The sequence below is a fragment of the Acipenser ruthenus genome, chromosome 7, assembly GCF_902713425.1.
Source record: "Acipenser ruthenus chromosome 7, fAciRut3.2 maternal haplotype, whole genome shotgun sequence".
Classification (NCBI taxonomy): Eukaryota; Metazoa; Chordata; class Actinopteri; order Acipenseriformes; family Acipenseridae; genus Acipenser; species Acipenser ruthenus.
Window position 1 is genome coordinate 64,339,631 of NC_081195.1, and position 22,569 is coordinate 64,362,199.

Below are 22,569 nucleotides of genomic sequence, written 5' to 3' on the forward strand. Positions count from 1 at the left end.
CTACAATATATATACACACACACACACACGGACCATATAACATAAGAACATCTAAAAAGCTATGAATTACAGAAAGTCATTCGGCTCATAAATGTTTGTTCTTTTAGTAGCTGATTGATCCTGAAACTTCATCTAAATCACTTCTTAAAGCATCCCAAAGATTCAGCTGCAAAAACGTGGCTTGGTAACCCGTTCCAAACACACTAAAAATACCCTACCCCCAGTCTTATCAGTCAATATCCTACCCCCAGTCTTAGCAGTCAATACCCTACCCCCAGTCTTATTAGTCTCCACTCATTTGCCAACTGTGTCCTCTAGCTCAGCACTGAGACCAGGACTAGTCCACTTTTGTTGTCTCCTTTTTGGATTTTTTGTTTTCAAATCAAGACTCCACCAAATAATTTAACGTATGTTCATAACGCAGGAATACTATATGTGTTCTTCAATGAACTCTCTTCAAAGCAAGAAAATATCTGATGCAATGCGGGGAGCAATTGAAAACAGGATTCTATGTGTGGTGTCACCAAAGCATTACACAACCTCATAACCTCCCCTGATTTGTACCCTTTTGACTACTGTACATAGCTAATCAGTTTTATTAGACCTGAATAATCAGCATAACGTTCCACCCACTTTAATCCAAGGTGCAGAGATGGAAAATGAATACAACTCTTACCGTTTTTTAAAACACACAAGGCTAGAGGAATGTGACCTTTCAAGGAGTCTTCCAGTCCAACAACAGCGCAGTCTGCCACAGCTGAGTGGTGCAGAATGGACTGGAACATAGAAATGTAAACCTCCATTAGGAAACTTCACCCAAACACTTTTTATTTCAGTCCCCCCCCCCCCCCCCTTTTTTATTCTGTTTACTATTTTCATGTTCTTTCGCTCTCCCTCCAAAGTTTTTCTTTTTAACTTAACTGTTCCAGCTATTTAAAGACTCACCCCTGTCTGTGCTGTACCCTGTCTGTCTAACCACTGAAACACTTGTTGCTACAAGTACCCTTGAAGTTCTGCTTACAGCCTCACCTCCTCCAGTGCCCCTGTGGAAATCCTATGGCCAGCAACATTGATTACATCATCAACACGAGACATGACATACAAGTAATTCTCCTCATCCATGTAGCCTGCATCCATGGTGTCATAGTAACCCTGGAACCAAGAGAGGGGTTGTGCTTAATACATGTCTATTGTAACACTTGAAATGTATTTGCTTACGATTGTAAGTCGCCCTGGATAAGGGCATCTGCTAAGAAATAAATAATAATAATAATAATAATAATAATAATAATAATAATAATAATGTCTTTTTGGACCATTATTGTCAAAGAGGCCCTTATAATACAATATCTGCAAACTAAGAAATCTTCATATGAATGTACCACTAGGCGGTGCTATACACCACGTTGTTGAAGCAACACAGGCAGCACTTGGGTAATTGAAGGAGAGGCAAATAATGAAATCAAAACCTAGAAGTCGATATTCAGTCCACTAGGAGTTTGGAATAGCAGGAGCACAGAGCTGAATCTATTTGTGTTCTTCTCCAACCCAAGAGCCTTGAGGGGTGTATTATTTCTCTTAGCCTTTGGTGTCTATGGCAAATCAGAAATAACTGCCTTTGGTGTCGATGGTAAATCAGAAATAACTGTACCAGTCACAGTAGTGGAACTTCCTACAGGTCACGGTAATGAAAATAAAGAATTAGGTTAAATGTATGCGAGGGGAATTAAAACAGCTTAAAACAAAGTCCTAATTCTATTTAATCCCAACTGTGCTTTTATTCCAAGCAGAGAGAGATGGGTTAAAACAAATAAGGTCTGCAACAATAATGATTTGTTTTGGAATAATCTACACAGGACATGGTACACACGTACTCCACAATGCTTTTAACAAGACAAACCTCACACACACACGATAATGTTATGTGTACGAGAAGGCAGTTTTAAAACTTGAAATACAAGACTTTCATTAAATTTAACATCAGCAGCAAGAGGGTGTGAAAACAGGAATACTGTTTTAAGATCTCAGGATTGAAACGCTTACAGGAAACGTGGTGAAATAGAGTTCACTGAAGATGCCGTCGTTTTCCCAGAGAGTGGTTACTGCACCTGGAGGCAGCGGCAACCTTAAAATGGAGAAAGAAAAGAAAACCCAAAAGAATGACTTCTGTAAGCAATGAGATAAGCTTTCTAGTTACTGGCATACCTCAAACCCTAGGAAAGACAACAACAGTACTTCATATTATTTTATTGCAGTCCAATTGGTTTTCCTTCCAGATTGTTATTTGGCTCTCAGTACATTTGGTTATATCAGGGGCTGGGCAGCAATACTAATCTGTCAGAAGGGGTTTCTATTATTTATTTACTTGTAAAAAAAAAAAAAAAAAAAGAAGAGAACACAAAAAACAACATCATCCTCTCTGGTCCTGCTGATCCTAGGCTGATATTGGGAGAAAAAAAAAAAAAAGTCAACCTACTTGTTTTGCTACATCAAATCAGATTATAAACGGCCAGCGTTATAATGTATACTAAATAGCAAGAGGCACCACTTATCAGAAACCAAGTCAAGCAGACAAACATCGAATGTCTTCATCGGTGAACTCTACACTACGCAGCTAATCCAGCATTCTGTTCTAAAAGTTTACAAAACACTTGCATGACTGTATAGAAGACTGAACTGTATGTGTATCTGCACGTACTGCAGTGTTTCCACATCAATATGTCTGGATGGGTGAATGGTGGGGCTAGCAGAGTTGAAATCCATTATTCATCAGGGTACTTTTCATCAAATCACAGCCGATCTAGGGCTGCACCAGCTCCCATTTCATTCTATCCCCAGCGCAGACCCTTAAAATATTCCTTGTAAAGGCAACCAGGTGGGTCATGAAAAACAGAAGAAATAGATCTGTACATAACAGACAGCAGAACTGTGCCAGCATACAGTAGCTCTTCATTTCTTAGACAGATCAACCAGATAACCTGGACATTAGACTACTCCAATAGATAAAGGGTGCTTTTCAGTAGATTAGGGGTAATTACCCCCTATTTAATTGATATTAAGAATTATAATATTTAATTAATATATTAGTGAGTCACTATGTATTTATACATGCAACATCAAGATTACTCTCAAGATTAGTAGAAGTAAAAACAAATAAAATATACAGCCGTAGGTACACGGCTTCATTCATTTGTGCTGTAGAATGTCCTTTGATAACTCTTGGAGAATCGGTTCTCTAGATATATTTGATATGTGCACACAGTAAGAGAGAGAGGATGTGACGGTGACATACAGAGGTTTACAGCAACATTTTAAAATGTTTACGGTTTACAATAGATTTTCTGCATATTTCAAAACATATTCGTTCTGTTTCCTGCAAAACCTTATCAGCATTAAAAAAAAACAAAAAAAAACTTGCATACTTGGATGCTTTGGCAGCTAGTAATTTGGCCCCAATTATAACTCACTCACTAACGAGCATTGCAGCAACAGCATATAATTTCACAGCATCAAACCAATTTCTGGGATGGAAATTCTACCTGTAGACATGTACAAGTGTTGCTGTAATCATTGAAAAGAGCAGACTTCCTTACTTTACCACAATGTTTCCCAGAGTCTTCGACTTCACTTTCTGCATGCTGTAGTCCAGGACCATGACTGTGAAACAGCACACAACGGGTGAAGTCAGTTGTCTGTGTCACAGTACACTCAATGGGAAACTGATGGAACTTGCAAAGTATCTTTCCTATTCTTCTTTCATCTCCAAAACTAGCTGGGTGTATCTTAAAAAGTCTGTCAGCTTCTAATCAGAATCCTGCAACATGGTTCTCAGAAGCTTAACTGACAGTGGTAAAATTGAGCCTGCTTAAAGTTCACACATGCACGAACAGCACCACCTTCAAGTTTTTAAAGATGCTCATTTAAAAAGCACTTAAACAGTACATTTGTATTACACATGCTTAAAAAGCCATTTTAGCAAAACTATCCAGGTGACAGTACAAAACAGGGAAAACCCAGTCAATTATAAACTAACATGCTATCTATTCACAACTTATTGTAACCCATTGTCTGGCTTAGTCACGAGTTTGCCTAATGAAAGTCCTGATATGTAACAGCACCGAATACAGGCAGCGTCTGCATGTGTTTACCATTGTATCCTGGTACAGGTTTACCAGCTTGTCCAGCAGGTGGGGTCAGAGAATTTCCAAGGCCGATGCAAGAGGCTGTTATTGGGGATCCACTTTCTAATAAAAAACAGAATATGGAAATAAAACCATCAAATAAAACACAACATGTTCATTTAAACAGGGTCTCATGTTGTCTCTCAAATTATCAGAATACCATAGCAACATAAAGTGACAATTGTTTACTTAATAAAACTGCACAGTTTTTAAATACTAGAAGGTAATACTAAAAGGTAAAACTTACAAGAAACAAAGTCATCTAAACATTAGCTTGTTGCTCCTTCAGTAGTTCTTAAAGGGTACATAAGGACCTTTTTATTTTATTGTGTTACATGTTTCCATGTGTTGCTACAACTGTTTACGTAAAGTGTGTGTATTGTTTAAATTTTATTTATTTATTTTTTTTACATTTTGACCACTTTTTTAAACTTTTACATTGCATTCCCTGCCTCAAGATGGCTTCCCATGTACCCACATGGACCTCTCTGAACTACATTTCCCATCATCCTCATGCTCACTGGTTAATCCATCTATTAGTATTCTACATCATCAGTCATAAAATCATGTTACAGAGTGGTATTTTGGGGCTCGATTACCAAACTATTTCTAATGAATATTTTAGGTTATCAGAGATGCACTTTGGGACACAGTGTCAGCCAATGCAGTGAACCCCCTGGGCAAAGCAAACAAACACATCTTCCAAAAAGCAATGGGAAATGCAGAATCCCACAGGGCGTTATGCCAATAGCATTTTACAAGAAATTCCATTCCAAGCGCTGTTAATCTCTTTGAAAGCTGCACAAGACCTGTATCAAAGGAAGTGCATTTAAAAACTTGCTGTGACCCTCTACAGAGAATACTTACAGAACAGATAGTATCATTTAGATCAGGCTTTCTCTCAGCAGTCTTTTAGATCAAATTATTTCTATTCATGCTGCAGTCTTTGTTCTATGCACAGCTTCACCTAAATGCATGATAGCTTTTAGTATCAGGTGACCTAAAATGAGTAACAGAAATCGATACAGCGTTCAGGAGTTTGTAGGATTCAGATTAATGTACTACTGTATGCACAATCAGCATTTATTTATTTCATAAAACTGAAGTCAGCAAAAATGATCTGCCAAAACCGTGAAATATATGAATCATGAAGGGAGCGATTGTGAGTGAAGAGACTAAATCAGCCGCTAGCCTCAAGTGGAACTTCTGTTCATTCGAGTTAAAGACACAAGACTTACGTCAACTTCCAATATCACATCCTTCAATGGCCAATCACGTACTGTAGCTCGTCCCTTTCTGTAGGCATCACATCTTTATATCATTGATCCTTTTAATTTAGCTCGTATGTTTTTGAACATCTGAATTGTTCTGCTCATCTCATATTCAGTGGTATGCACCGAACAAGGAGCATTATAATCTGCTACGGGTCTATTGGATTTTTGAACTCATAAAAGAAACAGCATTCCTTCCGATATCAGCAGATTGGAGCAGTAAAAGTTAACATTTAAACCTGGGGGACAATTTGTTGATTTCCTAAGCATTTGCTGTAGGGCAACATTAACCAGATATATTTTTACTAGTGAAACTATAAAAACACCATACCATCCAGCCATACACAGGATTAAAAGGACGGCATACACTTTTCACTGGAGTCAACTATGTAGTGCCTGGCTCTCTTCAAAGAGTTTACATAGTCAACGACTAACAAAGCATGGTGCTTTGCAAACTGCCAAATACAGGTAAGTGACAAATACATACAAAAGCGTCTTTTCTAAATTGCAGTTTGACAACAGCAGTGAAATCTCCCATTTTATTAAATCACACAGAGAGCCATTGCACAGAGAGCAGACAGCCTGTCTAAACCATTCAGAAAAAGGGCACCCATTTGAGGGCAAGAACATGCCTATCTAAATCCCTGGCTTGTCTTGGAGAATATATTCACAGGCTGTCTGTACAAGAGTTCAGATTATCAACTCAATTAATGTAGGGCCCTTTGAGTACTAACAGTTTTTATGAATCTCTTTAGTGTATTACCGATTGTAAAAGTTTGCAATATACTCCTATACATTGACCTAGGAGGGTTTAAATTATTAAAATAGATCCTTGCACAGTATTTGCATCACAAACAATTTCTGGCATATCAAGCAAGTCACATTGTGCTGCAACATCTAAGCCTCCCAAACACCTACTTGATTACTGAATACAGCCTTCTAGAATGGTACCATTATATAATTTGCAAGTAAAATATACCAGTACAATGTGTTCCACGGGTCCATGTTCTCTTGGCTTTGAACCATTCATCATACCGTGTCAGTCTATTTCTTTCATTACATGGTGTCACCATTGGTTTCTTAGAGAGTCTATGTACTTATTCCTTTACCTTGTAGACTGCGCTGATAAACATATAGCCCTCATGGAAGCAAGCTCAAATGCATCATGTTTAACTTGTCCAGTTGTATATCAAACCTAGGAAGGTATTAAACCTGCAGTGAGAGATGGAGCTAGATACCTCCAATCCCCGAGTCAGATGTGTCCTGTTCGTTCCACAATCTGGCTGAAGGCTTGGTCAAAGAACATCGTTTAATTAAAGAATATGCAAATGCAGGCATGTCCGATTCTCCTGCAGTGACATCAGCTTGCTCACTGTGCACCACATCAAATGCTCCCTGTAAATCAGACTGGAAGCTTATTGGTGAGCTGGAATTCATAATCCAAGTGCTCCCTGCATCCCTTGCCTTATGTTTGCTATACGGGATGCACAAATCCAGATTCTGCATAAACCTTGTACAATGGGCATTGCTAGAAAATGATCACATTGTCATTTAATATTACAACGACTGAAAAATGCAGAATATGGTTGCAATAAAATAAATCTCTACCAAGAAAAGATGCTCTACAGAGACATTTCATCCAACACGCCTTTGGGTATAAAGAGATTTCCACTGTATGCCTAGCAGCCATGCCAAGCCATCCCAATAGGGATTGCTGGTCAACACTTTGGCAGCTCTCTATACAAAAAAAAACAAAAAAAACCCATCATGCTTTAAGATTATGTATACAACATTCCTCTTAGAAGAGCTTCAGGCTGTTTGCTAGGGATGAGGGCAACGTTATACGCAGACTGAATCCTAATGAAAGGACTGGAAACACTCATAAGCAAACTACAATAACAGGGATGCCACAATACAAAACATGCCTGAGTGATACTCCTGTCAGACAAGCAGACTTACACGCACGTATCAGCATCACCCACAGTAAACCATTTCATAGTGGTCCTCTCCACAGACAATTGAGGGGTTGGTGAAACACAATAAGCCTGAGTAACACTAGCAAACAAAAGCTTACATAATGTTGGTTCCATTCCAGTCATGTCCTTGTGTGTGTTTGTTTTCTTTTCTTCTCCTGAGGTCAAGAACTACCTGCAGTACCCATGGGTGCTTTAGTAGCTTATTGAAGCAATAGTTTTATGAATGAGTGCAGGCAATCCAAATGTTGGGGTCCAGTGCTAGCGACAGTAAATAGCAGGGACACCACAATTAAAATGGATGCTGTGCATGACCTATGGCAAGAAAATAACAACTTTTCCATTGTTCACGAACTGCACTGAAAATCACCCTCTTCCCACAAGGGAAGTAATGTTAAAACTTTACAATGCATTAGTAAGACCTCACCTAGAATATTGTGTTCAGTTCTGGTCACCTCGTTACAAAAAAGGATATTGCTGCTCTAGAATTAGTGCAAATCAGAATAATTAGAGCAACCAGAATTATCCCGGGTTTAAAAGGCATGTCGTATGCAGACAGGCTCAAAGAACTGTATCTGTTCAGCCTTGAACAAAGAAGACTATGAGGCGATCTGATTTAAGCATTCAAAATTATAAAAGGTACTGACAATGTCAACCCAGGGGACTTTTTCGACCTGAAACAAGAAACAAGGACCAGGGGTCACAAATGGAGATTAGACAAAGGGACATTCATGACCTTAAGGTCCTGTTTTTTTTCTTTGTTTTTCTTAAAACTTTTTTTTTTTTTTAGAGGATGTGCGTCTTGGCCAGTTTGTTCATAAAACTCTAGCCATTATAAAGTATATCCAAAGTGGCCACACATGTAATTGGGATATCACACTTTGTTTTACCTGTGATGTCGTTTTTTCACAGACTAGATGTTTTTGTTTTATATATTTTGTTCTGAATAAACATTTTATTAAAAGTGTAATGATACCCAACAACCTGGTCATAGGTCACAGGTCACAGGTCACATGGCCTGAGTGCAGCTAAACCATCGCAGTGAAACTGAGACAGTGGAATAAGAATGTGATTAGAAAACCGTGGTTAGCACTCTTTAAAAGTAATATCAATAAAAGAATATGAAAGATTTTTAAAAATTGTAAATAATATCTTTCATTTTAAAGCTGCAAACCAGACACAGCTTTTCTGTGAAGACAGGCTATTTGCTAAATAAATCTTCAGTAAAGCTTGCAAAGGATTTTTTTTTTTTAAAGATCATAATTATTATTAATAATAATAATAATAATAATAATAATAACAACAACAAAAAAAACTCCAACTCTTCACTAGATCAGCAAAATCTGCAAAACCATTGTAAGCAAGCACAGAGCTATGAACTGGAAAAACAGTGGTTGCTAGGCAACAAGGATGACATCAGCAACCTTCATATTTTTTCCCCCTCCACAGTTTATCCTAAAATAGCTCAGAGATTATCAGCATCATTCAATACAGTTTGACCAGTTCCTGCTAGCTTTTTTTTATTTTTTAATGTTAAGTGAGTATTGCCATTTAAAACAGAGAAAGGGTTATTTCAAGGGTCACGTTACATATACAATATCTGAATTAGCTCCTGTATAAAAAATAAAGACAGAATAAAGACCGCAGGATGGATGTGCCTCTTAAAGGGTGGAAAGGGATTAAGAGGAAGCTAGCTGGTGAAATTGAAGTCGCATAATAACAGAAGAGCCATCTGTCCATGTAAATTGGTGGCAAATGCCTAGCACATAATGAATTGAAACATGGCTGCTGCTGCTGCTACAGAATTGTGATCTATTGGTGCAATTACAGCCTGGTTTCTGCACTATTTCACACACCTGTAGCTCACTGCAGAGAGAACAGACGTGCCTGAGAGCAGCTGAGGAAACACAGTTTACCTCATTGTATAAATAAAGTGTCATTTTTGATGGGGCAATTTGCTGGACCCAACAATTTTCAGACAGGTATACAGTAATAAGTGACCCCTACATTTCAGTAATGTATTTCCAGGATCACAAGTCCAGAATATATATACACACTCACTGGAAATCATTTTTAGATTAAAGGCCTCTACACACCGGACGCAATGCGACAAGCGAAACTGTGAAGCGATGCAACAAAATGAATAAAACATATACTTGTGAGAAGTATCTTTCACACCACAGGTGACGTGGAAGTGACACCAGGGCGACACAAAATAAATAGGACTGAATCCTATTTTTTGCAATTTGTCGTGCCACAACTAGGGAATTAACCAATCAGAGAACAGCTTCAATGCGCGTGGTCCAGCAGGGTGAAGCAGTATCCAGACTGACTGAGGAAACAATAATACTTGCCGCTGAAAAAATACCCAGAGCTTTATAACAAAGGTCATCACAATAATAAAGATACAGATTTGAAAGACAATATAAAAATTGAATTGAGGCTAAAGGTACGGTTTCTTGGTGACCAACATTTGAATCTTCTAAAATATGATATATTCTGTGGAGAATAGTCACACTCTGCATGTAGACTACAAGCAATACACCCAACACCACATCTACCTTCTATTTGCCTGTAATGTACACACGTAACCTCCCCCCTCCCCCACTAATGAGCAATTGCAGTGCCTGCCTTGCCATAAGGGACAGATACTTTTCTACAGAAAAGCTTCGTTTCCAGGGCCTCTGTCTCTAGGGAGACCTTTCCTTTCACCTTTTGTTTGCACAGCATGCATTTGTTGTTTTTCTTTGGTCTCTGTGAAATGTGAATTAAATATAATTTACAGAAGCCCTTGACTATCTGTGCCCTGCATCCACTCCAATAACTTTCCACACAATACCCGGCTTACCAGGGTAGCAGAAACTCTTAACCTTAACAGTACAAATCACACCAGAGCTAGAAGAAATGGCTGATCTTTCAACTGCATAAACTGTTCATAAGCCTTATGGAAAGTTACATTACGTAAGCCTTTTCGTGAATAGACTACTACGGCTTTTCTAACGAACACATTGGAAATCTATTCTGTAGTATAAGCCTTCTTATCAAGCCATAACCATCGCATACACTGAAATTAAACCTTTTACAAAACTGGAAAACATTAGGAATCATCCCAAGCACTATAACGCTCTATTACTTTCTCTTTGTTTTAGGAAGTGACACAAGGCTTCAATTCACCTGCTGGATTTCATCTTGGACTCACTTGATTTATATGTAGTGTTATTTAATGTGTGCATTACCTGTCAGCAATCCTTACATCATTAAATGTCTTGCATGTAAACATGTCCTGAGCTGAATTCTGTTACAAACGACAAACCCGATAAGAACGTGCCTGGCCGGGTAGCTGCTCGGATTCAGCCTCAGCACTGAAGTAGATTACATTAATGACAACCATTAAAATATAAAGATGCACAGCTAATGAAATAACTTCCAGTTCTCTCTTTAATAATGTGTAGTCAAATAAAAACTAAGCAGAACGAATTCACATTAGATGTCACTATCCAGGTTTTTTACCAGAACAGACAAAAAGAATAACAGCAAGACAACAAGACTGCAACAGCATCTCAGAACGGAAAGAAAAGACGGACAAGCACGTTCCAAAGGAGAATGAAACCTGTTTAATAAACCTTCCACAGCACACTCGTTTAGAAAAAATGACTTCTTTATACCCTCAACAGAGGGATGAAATATCGCAACTAAATATAATGTGTTAAAACAAAAACAAAACATCCAGGAGCATAATCAATGGGAATGTCTAAATCTCCTGGTTTGTAAAAAATGAAGCAAAATGTGTATGGAGAAATAGTTAATATCGGAACAGTAAACAAAAAAAAGCACCTCAACTTCAAACCTATTTTGCTTTCAGAATGTATTCAAACAGTGAACCACAAGATTTTTTCAAAAAACAAAAACAGTGCATGATGTTCAGACAGACTATCTGAAGTCAACTGGTGGAAAGGAAATGCCCTTTACAACAGAAACAGAGAAGACCAACGACATAGCCGTGATGATTAATCTCCTACCTGACCATTTTAATATGAGTAGTATAAAGCAGTCATTATCCATGTTTTACATACCAGTCTGCCACCAGTGGTCCAGGACAGGAACCTTGAACGTTTTCTTCGCCCAGCCCAAAGTGTCCGCATCACAGCGTTCACCAGCAACAAAGAGCGTCCGCATCCTACAGGGAAAACATCCATTCTCAACCTGATACCGAGTACTAGAACCTGCTTTTACCAGTCAGACAGCCACCGCTTACATTCACACACGTACTCACATTACTGGGGTTTGTTTGTAAAGAGTTAATTGTTTTACTCTAGCATTTGTGATATTACATTTTCAACTAATGAGCCTGTTAATAATGGTTTGATTTTAAAAAATAAAGATATTTATCTACACTGTTTGATCAAATTGAAAAGAGCTGGCATCACCTAAACACCTAAATGATCTGAATATGATCATTAAACATGGTGAACTTATCATGCTTATCAGTAAAGACAGTGCAAAAACAAGATTACAGCACACAAGCATTCAGTAGGCACTAATACTGCAACGATTATTCAAATTCATCAATTAAATCGCAAATGTTGCCATCATCGATGTATATTTTTATCATTTGTTGTATTCCATTCTGTCCTTTGCAAAAATGAAATCGGGTGGATAGGACAATTACACAATGTCTAAATTATGTAAAAAATAAAATGAATAAAAGAATGTAAAAAGCACTCTGGTTAAGTGGATGTTGCTTCATCGTTATTTGTTTTTTTAGCAGACGCCTTTATCAAAAGCAACTTACAAAGCCTAGGGTGTGTGAACTATGCATCAGCTGCACAGTCACTTACAACAATGTCTCACCTGAAAGACAGAGCACAAGAAGGTTAAGTGACTTGCTCAGGGTCACACAGTGAGCGAGCTGGGATTTGAACCAGGGACCTCCTGGTTACAAGCCCTTTTCTCTAACCACTGGACCACACAGGAAATGGTTAGGCCAAAAACCACAAGTAACAGAAGACCCAAAACACAACAGCCCGTATTTTCCACTTCAGGCAACTAGCAGGCAAATTGCCCATTCCATAACAAATGTAGTGGAAAATGATGTGGTCATGTATCTGTGTACCATCTGGCAAGTGTTTGAAGACAACCAAAAATGTCAAGTTAGCTATATACTGTAACAATATAAACACTCTATCAATGTCAGATACAGTCTCTGTTTTCTAACTCCAATATAAACACTTGTACGCTGCCAGTCAATGTTCATATGCAAGCTGACAATAATCATCTTAATGGGAATTAGCACACATGGTGCACAACACATGGTGCACAACAAAGACCCCAGCCATTAATTAATAAAACCCATTCAGCCTGTTGGTCCGAGAGAAAAAAAAAAACAAGTGGAAAATGTAAAAAATGTTGAGAGTGATGGGATGTCGTCAACGCGGTAGATATTTACCGGGGATAAAAGAGAAATAGCTTTCTGTTGAACAAACTACCCTGAGTACATCGTAATCTGATAAAGGACAACAGGTGCAAGCCTTATTTAAATTTATCTTGCTTCCAGTACTCCCTGCTATGTATCTTCCTGTTTTTCGATTTTAGCTTACATACACTACAATGTTTTAGTTTTGTTATATTACCAAGCGCAAGCAATATAGCCAACCACAAACTGAACTCAAGTTTAGTTTTTTCATTGCTGTCTGAAAAGCATTCAGGCTTGATAACCCAAGTGACCATGACAAACCTAGTACAAGGATTACATGCAAGAAAAGTCAAGTGGAGTAAAGGTTGTGAGAAAACTGACAGAATAATAAAACAAGAAAGGACAAAAAAGGAAAAATTGCTAACAGCAAAAAGATACTTTCAGTGAGGAGCTTTTCTGAAGGAAAGAGGACACCAGAACACCATGCTTCATGTACAGATGTTCCACCTGCTCAGGGAACCACAGTTTGTAACTGATAGACTGATCCTGAAATGTATTTGCTAACAGAAAGCATTATCCCTTAGTACTATACATTCTTAACCTACAGTGCCATTAACGTATGCACTAGAGCTTGCAGAGGTTCTATCAAGCTGCATGTATGCTTTGGTGGAAGGAAATAGCTTGAAGAGTGTCTTCTTCACAGTTAAAATGAGAGCTACAGAGTATAATGTGTGTGCTTTTGTTCCTCAGTGTTTTAGGCAAGTGCACTCAGGTCTGGGGTCCTTCCTATTTATAGAAAGAAAGGCAAGTTGCTGATTGGTATACTGCTTTACAAGAACTTTCTTCACAAGGGAGGAAGGCAGAGGCATTCAGCTTGGATTTCCACAGGGGCAGGAAATTGCTCAAGTTTTAGACAGTCAACAGCAAATAAAGATAAAACAGCCATAGGCAGTCACACTTTGCTGTTTCTCAACAGTGGAGTAATCAACGAGAAATTCCGTTCACACTGCAATACAACACAATTTTACATTTTTATCATGTTTATAGACGATTTTAAACAGAATCCACAGCTTATTATAAATAAGCTCTGTGGTGAATGTTGCCCCACCCTGTATTTTACCTCGTTAGGGGATGCTGTCTCCCCAGGGCTGCCTGGGGGTCATGCTGGCGGATTGCTCGGATTGCTGTTGGGGCGGTGAACATGGCTGCCACACCATGCTCCGATATCAAACGGAAAAATGCTCCAGCATCTGGGGTCCCCACAGGCTTGCCCTGCAGAGAGAGTTCAGTTAAAGACAAGGCACTGAAGAAACAGAATATGTAAATGCCTCATGCAGAGTGTGCATTTTTTAATTTGCCTGGCAGCACAGAAAAAAAGACAAAAAAAACATTACCTTTGGGCAATTAGAGGCTGGAGTTCCAATTAAAATATAAATGTCATGTAAAAAAAAAAAAAAAAAAAAAAAAAAAACACACAACACGCAAAAAAAACACTTAATTTATTCCCTGTTTTGCTCCATTATAATGCATCTACAGTCACACAAATACAACAGGTACTGTCACACAACAGGACTTCCTATTTGAAATGCCCAAACCCTTGTGTGTTGGAAGGTGGGAAGGGAGAGAGGCTGCTGCTGCCCAAACCCTTGTTGATCTGTTATGGAAGCTTCGTGCATTCAACAGCGTATCAACAGTGATGTGACGTTGCAATGCCATCATTGTTCTGGTTTAGTGCTCATGTTGCTCAGAGCTGTGGGGTGAGATGATGCCTCTTGGGGTAAGAGTGTAATATCCGGCAATGGTTAAGTGAGCACAAGCCTCTAAACGTGGAGCAGGGATCACCAGACAGCAGGTGTGCATGATCATGCAGCTGCTATGGTCCCGTCTCTTCCTATACATGTGGATGTTAGTCACGGGTAACGGCTGCAGGTCTTTTTATAAGAGGTGACCAAAAGAGTAAGAACTAAAAAAAATAAAATATCTTTGAATATACTGTAGCAAGTATTTGCCAAGCTGGTTATTTATATACAGACGTGCTCAAATTTGTTGGTACCCCTACACAAAAAACGAAGAATGCACAATTTTCTCTGAAATAACTTGAAACTGACAAAAGTAATTGGCATCCACCATTGTTTATTCCATATTTAATAGAAATCAGACTTTGCTTTTGATTTTTTATTCAACATAATATTGTAAATAAGAAAACAAATGAAAATGGCATGGACAAAAATGATGGGACCGCTAACCTAATATTTTGTTGCACAACCTTAAGTGGCAATCACTGCAATCAAACGTTTTCTGTAGCTCTCAATGAGACTTCTGCACCTGTTAACAGGTAGTTTGGCCCACTTTTCCTGAGCAAACTGCTCCAGCTGTCTCAGGTTTGATGGGTGCCTTCTCCAGACTGCAAGTTTCAGCTCTTTCCATAGATGTTCGATAGGATTCAGATCAGGACTCACAGAAGGCCACTTCAGAATAGTCCAATGTTTTGTTCTTATCCATTCTTGGGTGCTTTTAGCTGTGTGTTTTGGGTCATTATCCTGTTGGAGGACCCATGACCTGCGACTGAGACAGAGCTTTCTGACACTGGGCAGTACGTTTCGCTCCAGAATGCCTCGATAGTCTTGAGATTTCATTGTGCCCTGCACAGATTCAAGGCACCCTGTGCCAGGCACAGCAAAGCAGCCCCAAAACATAACCGAGCCTCCTCCATGTTTCACTGTAGGTATGGTGTTCTTTTCTTTGAAAGCTTCATTTTTTCGTCCGTGAACATAGAGCTGATGTGACTTGCCAAAAAGCTCCAGTTTTGACTCATCTGTCCAAAGGACATTCTCCCAGAAGGATTGTGGCTTGTCAATATGCATTTTAGCAAATTCAGGTCTGGCTTTTTTATGTTTTTCTGTCAAAAGTGGAGTCCTCCTGGGTCTTCTTCCATGGAGCCCACTTTCGCTCAAAAAGCGACGGATGGTGCGATCAGAAACTGACGTACCTTCACCTTGGAGTTCAGCTTGTATCTCTTTGGCAGTTATCCTTGGTTCTTTTTCTACCATTCGCACTATCCTTCTGTTCACTCTGGGGTCGATTTTCCTCTTGCGGCTGCGCCCAGGGAGGTTGGCTACAGTTCCATGGACCTTAAACTTCTTAATAATATTTGCAACTGTTGTCACAGGAACATCAAGCTGCTTGGAGATGGTCTTGTAGCCTTTACCTTTACCATGCTTGTCTATTATTTTCTTTCTGATCTCCTGAGACAACTCTCTCCTTTGCTTTCTCTGGTCCATGTTCAGTGTGGTGCACACAATGATACCAAACAGCACAGTGACTACTTTTCTCCATTTAAATAGGCTGAATGACTGATTACAAGATTGGAGACATGTGTGATACTAATTAAAGAAACTAATTAGTTTGAAATATCACTATAATCCAATTATTTATTATCTTTTCTAAGGGGTACCAACAAATGTGTCCAGGCCATTTTAGAGTATCTTTGTAGAATAAGCAATAATTCATCTCTTTTCACAGCAGCTTTGCTTTATTCTATGACATACCAAAGGCATGCCAGAATACATGATAAAATAGCTTTTAATTTCATCACTTTTCAGGAGGAATGAAGCATTATTTCAATGAGCTGTAAGGGTACCAACAAATTTGAGCATGTCTGTATATATACACACACACACACACACACACACACACACACACTCATATACATATACATATATACACACACACACACACACACTGCTTTGTTACTTGGGTTGACATTCTGGTTACATTTCATAAAATATCCATCATCACAGATCAAATTCAGACCCTCCCAATCTCTACCCTGTAGTGGCAAACTGGTTTATAGTAAACTACGGACGTAAGGTTTTATGCAAGACATTGTATAGTATATAGCATACAGGAAAGCGCTATACAACATTGTTGTGCAACACTGCGTCTGTATTCCAAAGTCCAACTTGCATCATTTTATGTGAAAGGAAGATAAAATTGTAGATAAATATTATAAAACTAAAATGCAACTTAGAATGTTAATTGTTAAAAGGACTCAAAAGCAATTTTATTTTTTTTTATTTTTTTAAATCTGGGTTTAAAAGGTTTCTAGATATACCCAAGTGTCAGTCTATCCAAGATATAACCAAAATAAGGTCTTTCAATTACAACAATGTGTTGTTTACAAATAGAGGTCACTAAATTACGTAGGAAAATATATTTTCAAACACATGTCTTCCTAGATACTGTGTGTCCTTCGTGTTAGAAAAGCCCATCTCCATGCGTGCAGGTACCCAGTTTGATCATTTATAGCTCTCTTTACAGTAAGCATGAATTGCCTGTTCTTGACCTCTCCATAGATTATATGACTGCTTTCTCACATTCAACTGAATACCTCATCTAAATTATAAAAACTAGGAATGCATTACACTAAGCAAATCTAAACATTTGCTTTTTTATACAAAGAAAGATATTTTATTCTGCTCTTCTGCACTTCATACAATTAAATCTCACTGCCTCATTCTTTGCTGGTTTCTCACACAATAGTTTTACATGATTTGATTGTTCGCCTGCAATTCACTAGTAAAAATGTAGAAAAGATTCATGCTGCTTCAGCCTTTAGAGCAGATTCAAACAAGGGTTTAGATTCACTGTAACGATTAACAGCTGCATGAGACTGACACTGATATCTAATAATATTCCACCTGGCATGATGGAATTCGCTACAGTCCTGGATGTTTTGTGGACATACTCACTGGAAGCTAGAAGACTGTTCCCAATTGTTTGATAGCAGACGCTGAAAATAAGCAATACCCAGGACAGGAAGACAGACAGGGTTCAAACGTGAGGCATTCAGAGGAAAGGATAGACACATTTAAGCCCTTCTATTTTTATGATGTGTGTTTTGTGTTGTTCATGGGATGCATGCTTTGTTAAGCAAATGCTCCAGGATATTGTGCTCCTGCTCCATACAGCATGAGCCACTGGAGATGAAACAAACTGAAGGGCTGTTCATTCACTACAGGGCCATTCCTGGAATTGCAACATGTGTTACATTAAGTAAGCCATCAGTATTCTGTGTATAAGGACCCATCAAGACAGAAATATTATAACATTAGTGACTCCAGTGTAATAAATCTCAAACCTTATTCTGAATAGGATTTAGCAGACTCAAAACAATTAAGGGATATTTGGAGATGATCATTATATCAAATACAGAATTTGGGGATTTACCACGCGTAACATACACACAACATTAAATATTGATCAAGATTGGTGTTGGCCATTTTATCAATACAAGATTGATAATACACACTCTGAATATCCCTGAACTGTCCAACAGTGTATTGGTATTTTACATATCATTGTTTTCAGTGGAGTGACCTAGTGTACCTCATACAGAACGGTAGTGTTGCCATGAAGCAAAGGCGCATAGCAGATATAGGAGTGCCCGACTACCCAGCCCAGGTCAGAAGCTGCCCACCAGACCTGGAAAATAAATACAAAATGAAATTAAATAAAACACAAGCAACTATTTCAGAGCAGAGGATTGAAGACACTGCTGTAATATTGAACGTATAAATAGACCAGAAGCATTACCTCTCCAGGACTGAGACCATACACATTTGACATAGTCCAATTCAACATCACTGCATAGCCACCTGTATCTCGAACAATACCCTGCAAAGAAAAAGATGGATATCAAGTCACTGTTGAAAAGGGATCTAGGAAACAGACAAAGTTAATTATCTAGGATGAAAACACACAAAAAAAATCAGAGGTGTGTGTCTTAGTGTCTGTCATTTGTGAGCTCAGAATGGAGCACATTTTTATATTAGTTATTCATACAGATGTATATAGATGAATCAACATGGTTTCAAGCAATATCCTGTAGCATTTCCATAACACAGCACATGCATCACATTAATAACACAAAATACACATGGTAAAAATAGAATTAAAAACAGGTGCATACATTCATTGTGTTCCATTTGAGACAGATACAAAATTATTTAATTTCCTTAGATGATGGGGCAGAGTATTCAGAGTCTCGTAAACTTCAATCTTTTAGAAAATACTGCACTTTCAAATAATTAATTTAATAAAAAGACCCCAGGAGAGTTTTATTGATTTTTGTAATTTACAGGCTACAAAAATCCCCAATACAGCCAAGAAATAGACAATGTAGCCAAACAGCTTATAAAGATTTGATCCAACAGAGAATCTGCAGCTCTTGAAGTCCGAATGTAATTTACATATTCAGCGCAGTACCTCTAATTAACATTGATGAGTAGTTTTCTGTTTTCCAGTAGTTCAATATTGATTTCTTAACTTCGGTAGGAGATGTTTATTACAATGTAAGTTTCAAAATAGTTCACATGATTAACCAAACTATATACAACCCATGTGCAAAGCTTTCAAGGGCATTAAAATTAGGGGAAAGTGGATCTTTTGTAGGCATGAACACAACACATAAGGCTGAGGCATGCAGTTCTGCAAAGACAGTTGCATGTCTTGGTGTCCTTTCGAGCCAATCAAAATGTTTAACAAAGCTAACATTACGTTTCTTCTCAATTAAGCCCTTCTGTTACAGCTTTTCAACAGTGGTGTCCTGTGGAATTAAATACTCAATTACTTATTCCAGTCAGTTCTCCACATCTCTAAATAAATTACATATACGAACGTATAATAACTGAATCATTTTCCCCTGTGGGTTACCTTGATTATGGGATGATTTGTCCCAGTTTCACGACTGTGTCACCATTGCCTTGTTATAATGACAACATGAAAAAGCTTTGGGTAATAGCTTTCTTTATTTGTTTAAATGACATGTTCCACTTACAGTTGTTGGTTATTTTGCATCCTTAAATTAGTGTTTATTATACCTGTGTATCTTACATCCATTAAGTTTCAAATTCATGCAAAAGGGGATATTAGCCGTGCAAGAAAAATACTATTTGGCAAAAAAGCCCCCTCAATGTAACAGCAGCACAACGAAGGGTTGTAATTATTTCTAAAAGACATGCTTCCAAACTGAACCTGTCCAGTAATATTTTGTTTAAATTTTGCAATACCATCACCTACTGCTTCTTCTAGCACCAAAGATGACAGGAGAACTGCTGTTTGAAATCTAGGAGAGCGAGACAGGGTCATGAGGATTAACAGAGATGTACACCTCATATGGGATGCACTGATCATCAACTTCAAGTGATCTGCTAACCGCATTCTGCAATTACACGGTGCACAAATCAAAGCCACAACTGTCTTAGACACAATTAACTGGTAAACCACAGCATATTGGCACTTAAGCAACGTTATGTGAAGCTGTTTAAAAAAGTAGGTCCCTTTAAATTGAATTACTCTTTCTTTGTATCACATTTTTAAATTGTCTGTCTTATACAACTGAGTTAATTAACCTGCATGTGAACCTTTTTAATTGCACATTATTACATACACAAGCTCAGCATCACATTTGAACACAGTGCCCTGCTTCCCACAGTCCCCTGATTGTGTTATGTTCCACAGGTCGATGTGTACTTACAAGTCTGATACCACATTTTTTACCCAGTTTGGAATAGGAAGGTATGTCTTTTCTCTTGAAACAGGAATCAATCAGAACAAGATCAAGTCGTCCTGATAAGACTTTTCTAAATATCTGAACAGCAGAAAGCTTAAATACGTGAGGGAAAAAGGGCATCATTACAAAAGACATGTTTAATAGAACAGCATAATATTGTGGCGACAGTCCAGTTGTTATGAACAATAATTGTAAAGACAATGAACATTTGATTTTTTTTTTGGCGCTTTGGATATTAAAGTTTACGATTGCTTCTACCTGTGTGGCTTTAGAAAGGACAGAAAGGAGGCAGCTATGGAACTTCAGTAATGAAACCGAGATGTGCAGAGTTTGAACTGAATCATGGCATTTCATAGAACTGCATGGCTACACATTTAGCATTAGACATGTGTGGGTACATTGACATGGTTTTGCATTGCACTGTATAAAGAGAAATGACCCTGGCACACACTCGTCTGTGTGTCATTCAGTCTGATTTTTTGAGGATATTTTATCTCATTTACTGTATGAAAATATGTAGGAACAGGTAAGTATTCTTATTTGCCACAGTTGAATCTATGCCTGGACTCAGGTAAGGACTACAGCAGGACTGTATCTAAATATTTTTAAAAAATAAAGTGAGATTTTACATGACGGGGAAAAAAAATTACAATCTCACTGCCGGTCGGTAATCTACACATCTAGAAAAATCTGTAAGCTTCCGTGAGGATGTCCCGTGCGGATGTCACGTCCTGTTCCAGGGGTCCTGCTAATTGGAATGCCTTGCCACTTTCAAAGGGTTTAGCCAACAAACCGGAAAAGTGTGACTTTGTGAACAACATGAAAGCATCCCCTGTATCTCAACAATGTGGGCTCCTCCTTGTAGGACACAGACAGACACTGTGTGTTCAAATGTACTCAGAAACTGAAATGCTTTTTACAGGTTGGAACGTATTGCAATTAGCTTGGACCTATTATACAAATTGGGTACTGTATTTTCCCATAATTTGACTTTTAGAAGAAGAAGAAGAAGAAGAAGGAGAAGGAGAAATTACCACACATTTTGGTTTAGCATAATAAGAACAGCAAAAAAAAAAAATCTTGTTTTAAGTTTCCAAAATTTCATTAAAAAAATCACATATATTGAATACCTAACCATCACAGAATTTCTACAAACAGGGTGAAAAAATGCTTCAGCAAGTGACTTGTTCAAGGTCAGATGCTAAGCAAGTGGCAGAGCAGGGATTCAAACCCTCAATCTCCTGCTCCCTTTCCCATTCCAGGGATCATTAAACCACAGCGCACTTTAATAATGCATAACCAATGCTAATGGCTTCTACACGACATACCTTGGGCAGCCCTGTAGTTCCTGAGGTATACAGAATATAAAGAGGATGATCTGAGGACACAGGGACACAGTCATGGGGACAAGATGCTGCCATCTCCTCATCCCAGTATAAGCACTGGCCGGCAGTCATGGAAACAGACTCCTGCATTCAAATCAAAATCAATAAAATCAGCATGTGTTATCATTCTCACTTTATTCATTCGTGGAACACTGGAAGTCAGTAGGACACCACACTCTCGCCTATTGTGCGCGCAGTACAGTAATACATTGATTGTTTAATTAGTTCAATCAACAGATTATTTTTTTTAAATAGCTGCATTGTGTTTATTCTGTTGAACAGTCTTGGATTTGCTTAAAGAAAGAAACAGTGTTGTTACATTTAGCCCTATGGAAGCAGTGCAATGACAGAACTCACATATAAATAACGTTCTTGAAGAGTCCAAATAGTTTTTGCTTCTTTATTAATAAAGTTTTGCACACATTATACTACTAGGTATGTATAATAATATGCAGATGTTTTCAGGCATCTGTGAAGGATCTTTTCCCAGGGTAATTGCTTTTTGAATAATAAAAGGGTTCTCAATGCTACAATTATTGTGGATTACTATCTGTCTGATATTTGATTAGGAGACTGGTAGTTGATTGCACCTCCACTGTGAGCAACGCCTGAAGAGGCTGTTCGTATCCTCTTACTGCTACAAGTCAGAGCAGGAGCATGGCTTTCAAGGGAACTGTCTACAAGGCCTGCTCATAGATAATGTAAAGTGCACAAAATGTCAACCAGTGGCATACATTAGTAGGCAGGCAGAACTGGATACAATCTAAGTGTCA

General features: G+C 38.3%; 1 protein-coding gene across 1 annotated transcript in view; it reads right to left on the minus strand.

The window, feature by feature from the left end:
* Window positions 1–22,569, minus strand: part of LOC117415363 (acyl-CoA synthetase short-chain family member 3, mitochondrial-like) — a 37,440-nt gene that overhangs the window by 7,598 nt on the left and 7,273 nt on the right. Inside the window, exons 5-14 of the mRNA XM_059027586.1 lie at window positions 21,740–21,880; window positions 18,434–18,514; window positions 18,227–18,322; window positions 13,959–14,110; window positions 11,499–11,602; window positions 4,149–4,244; window positions 3,594–3,657; window positions 2,044–2,125; window positions 1,030–1,152; window positions 677–776 (exon numbers count right to left, since the gene is read on the minus strand). Coding sequence (XP_058883569.1) covers window positions 677–776; window positions 1,030–1,152; window positions 2,044–2,125; window positions 3,594–3,657; window positions 4,149–4,244; window positions 11,499–11,602; window positions 13,959–14,110; window positions 18,227–18,322; window positions 18,434–18,514; window positions 21,740–21,880 — 1,039 coding nt within the window. The remainder of the gene's footprint in view (window positions 1–676; window positions 777–1,029; window positions 1,153–2,043; window positions 2,126–3,593; window positions 3,658–4,148; window positions 4,245–11,498; window positions 11,603–13,958; window positions 14,111–18,226; window positions 18,323–18,433; window positions 18,515–21,739; window positions 21,881–22,569) is intronic.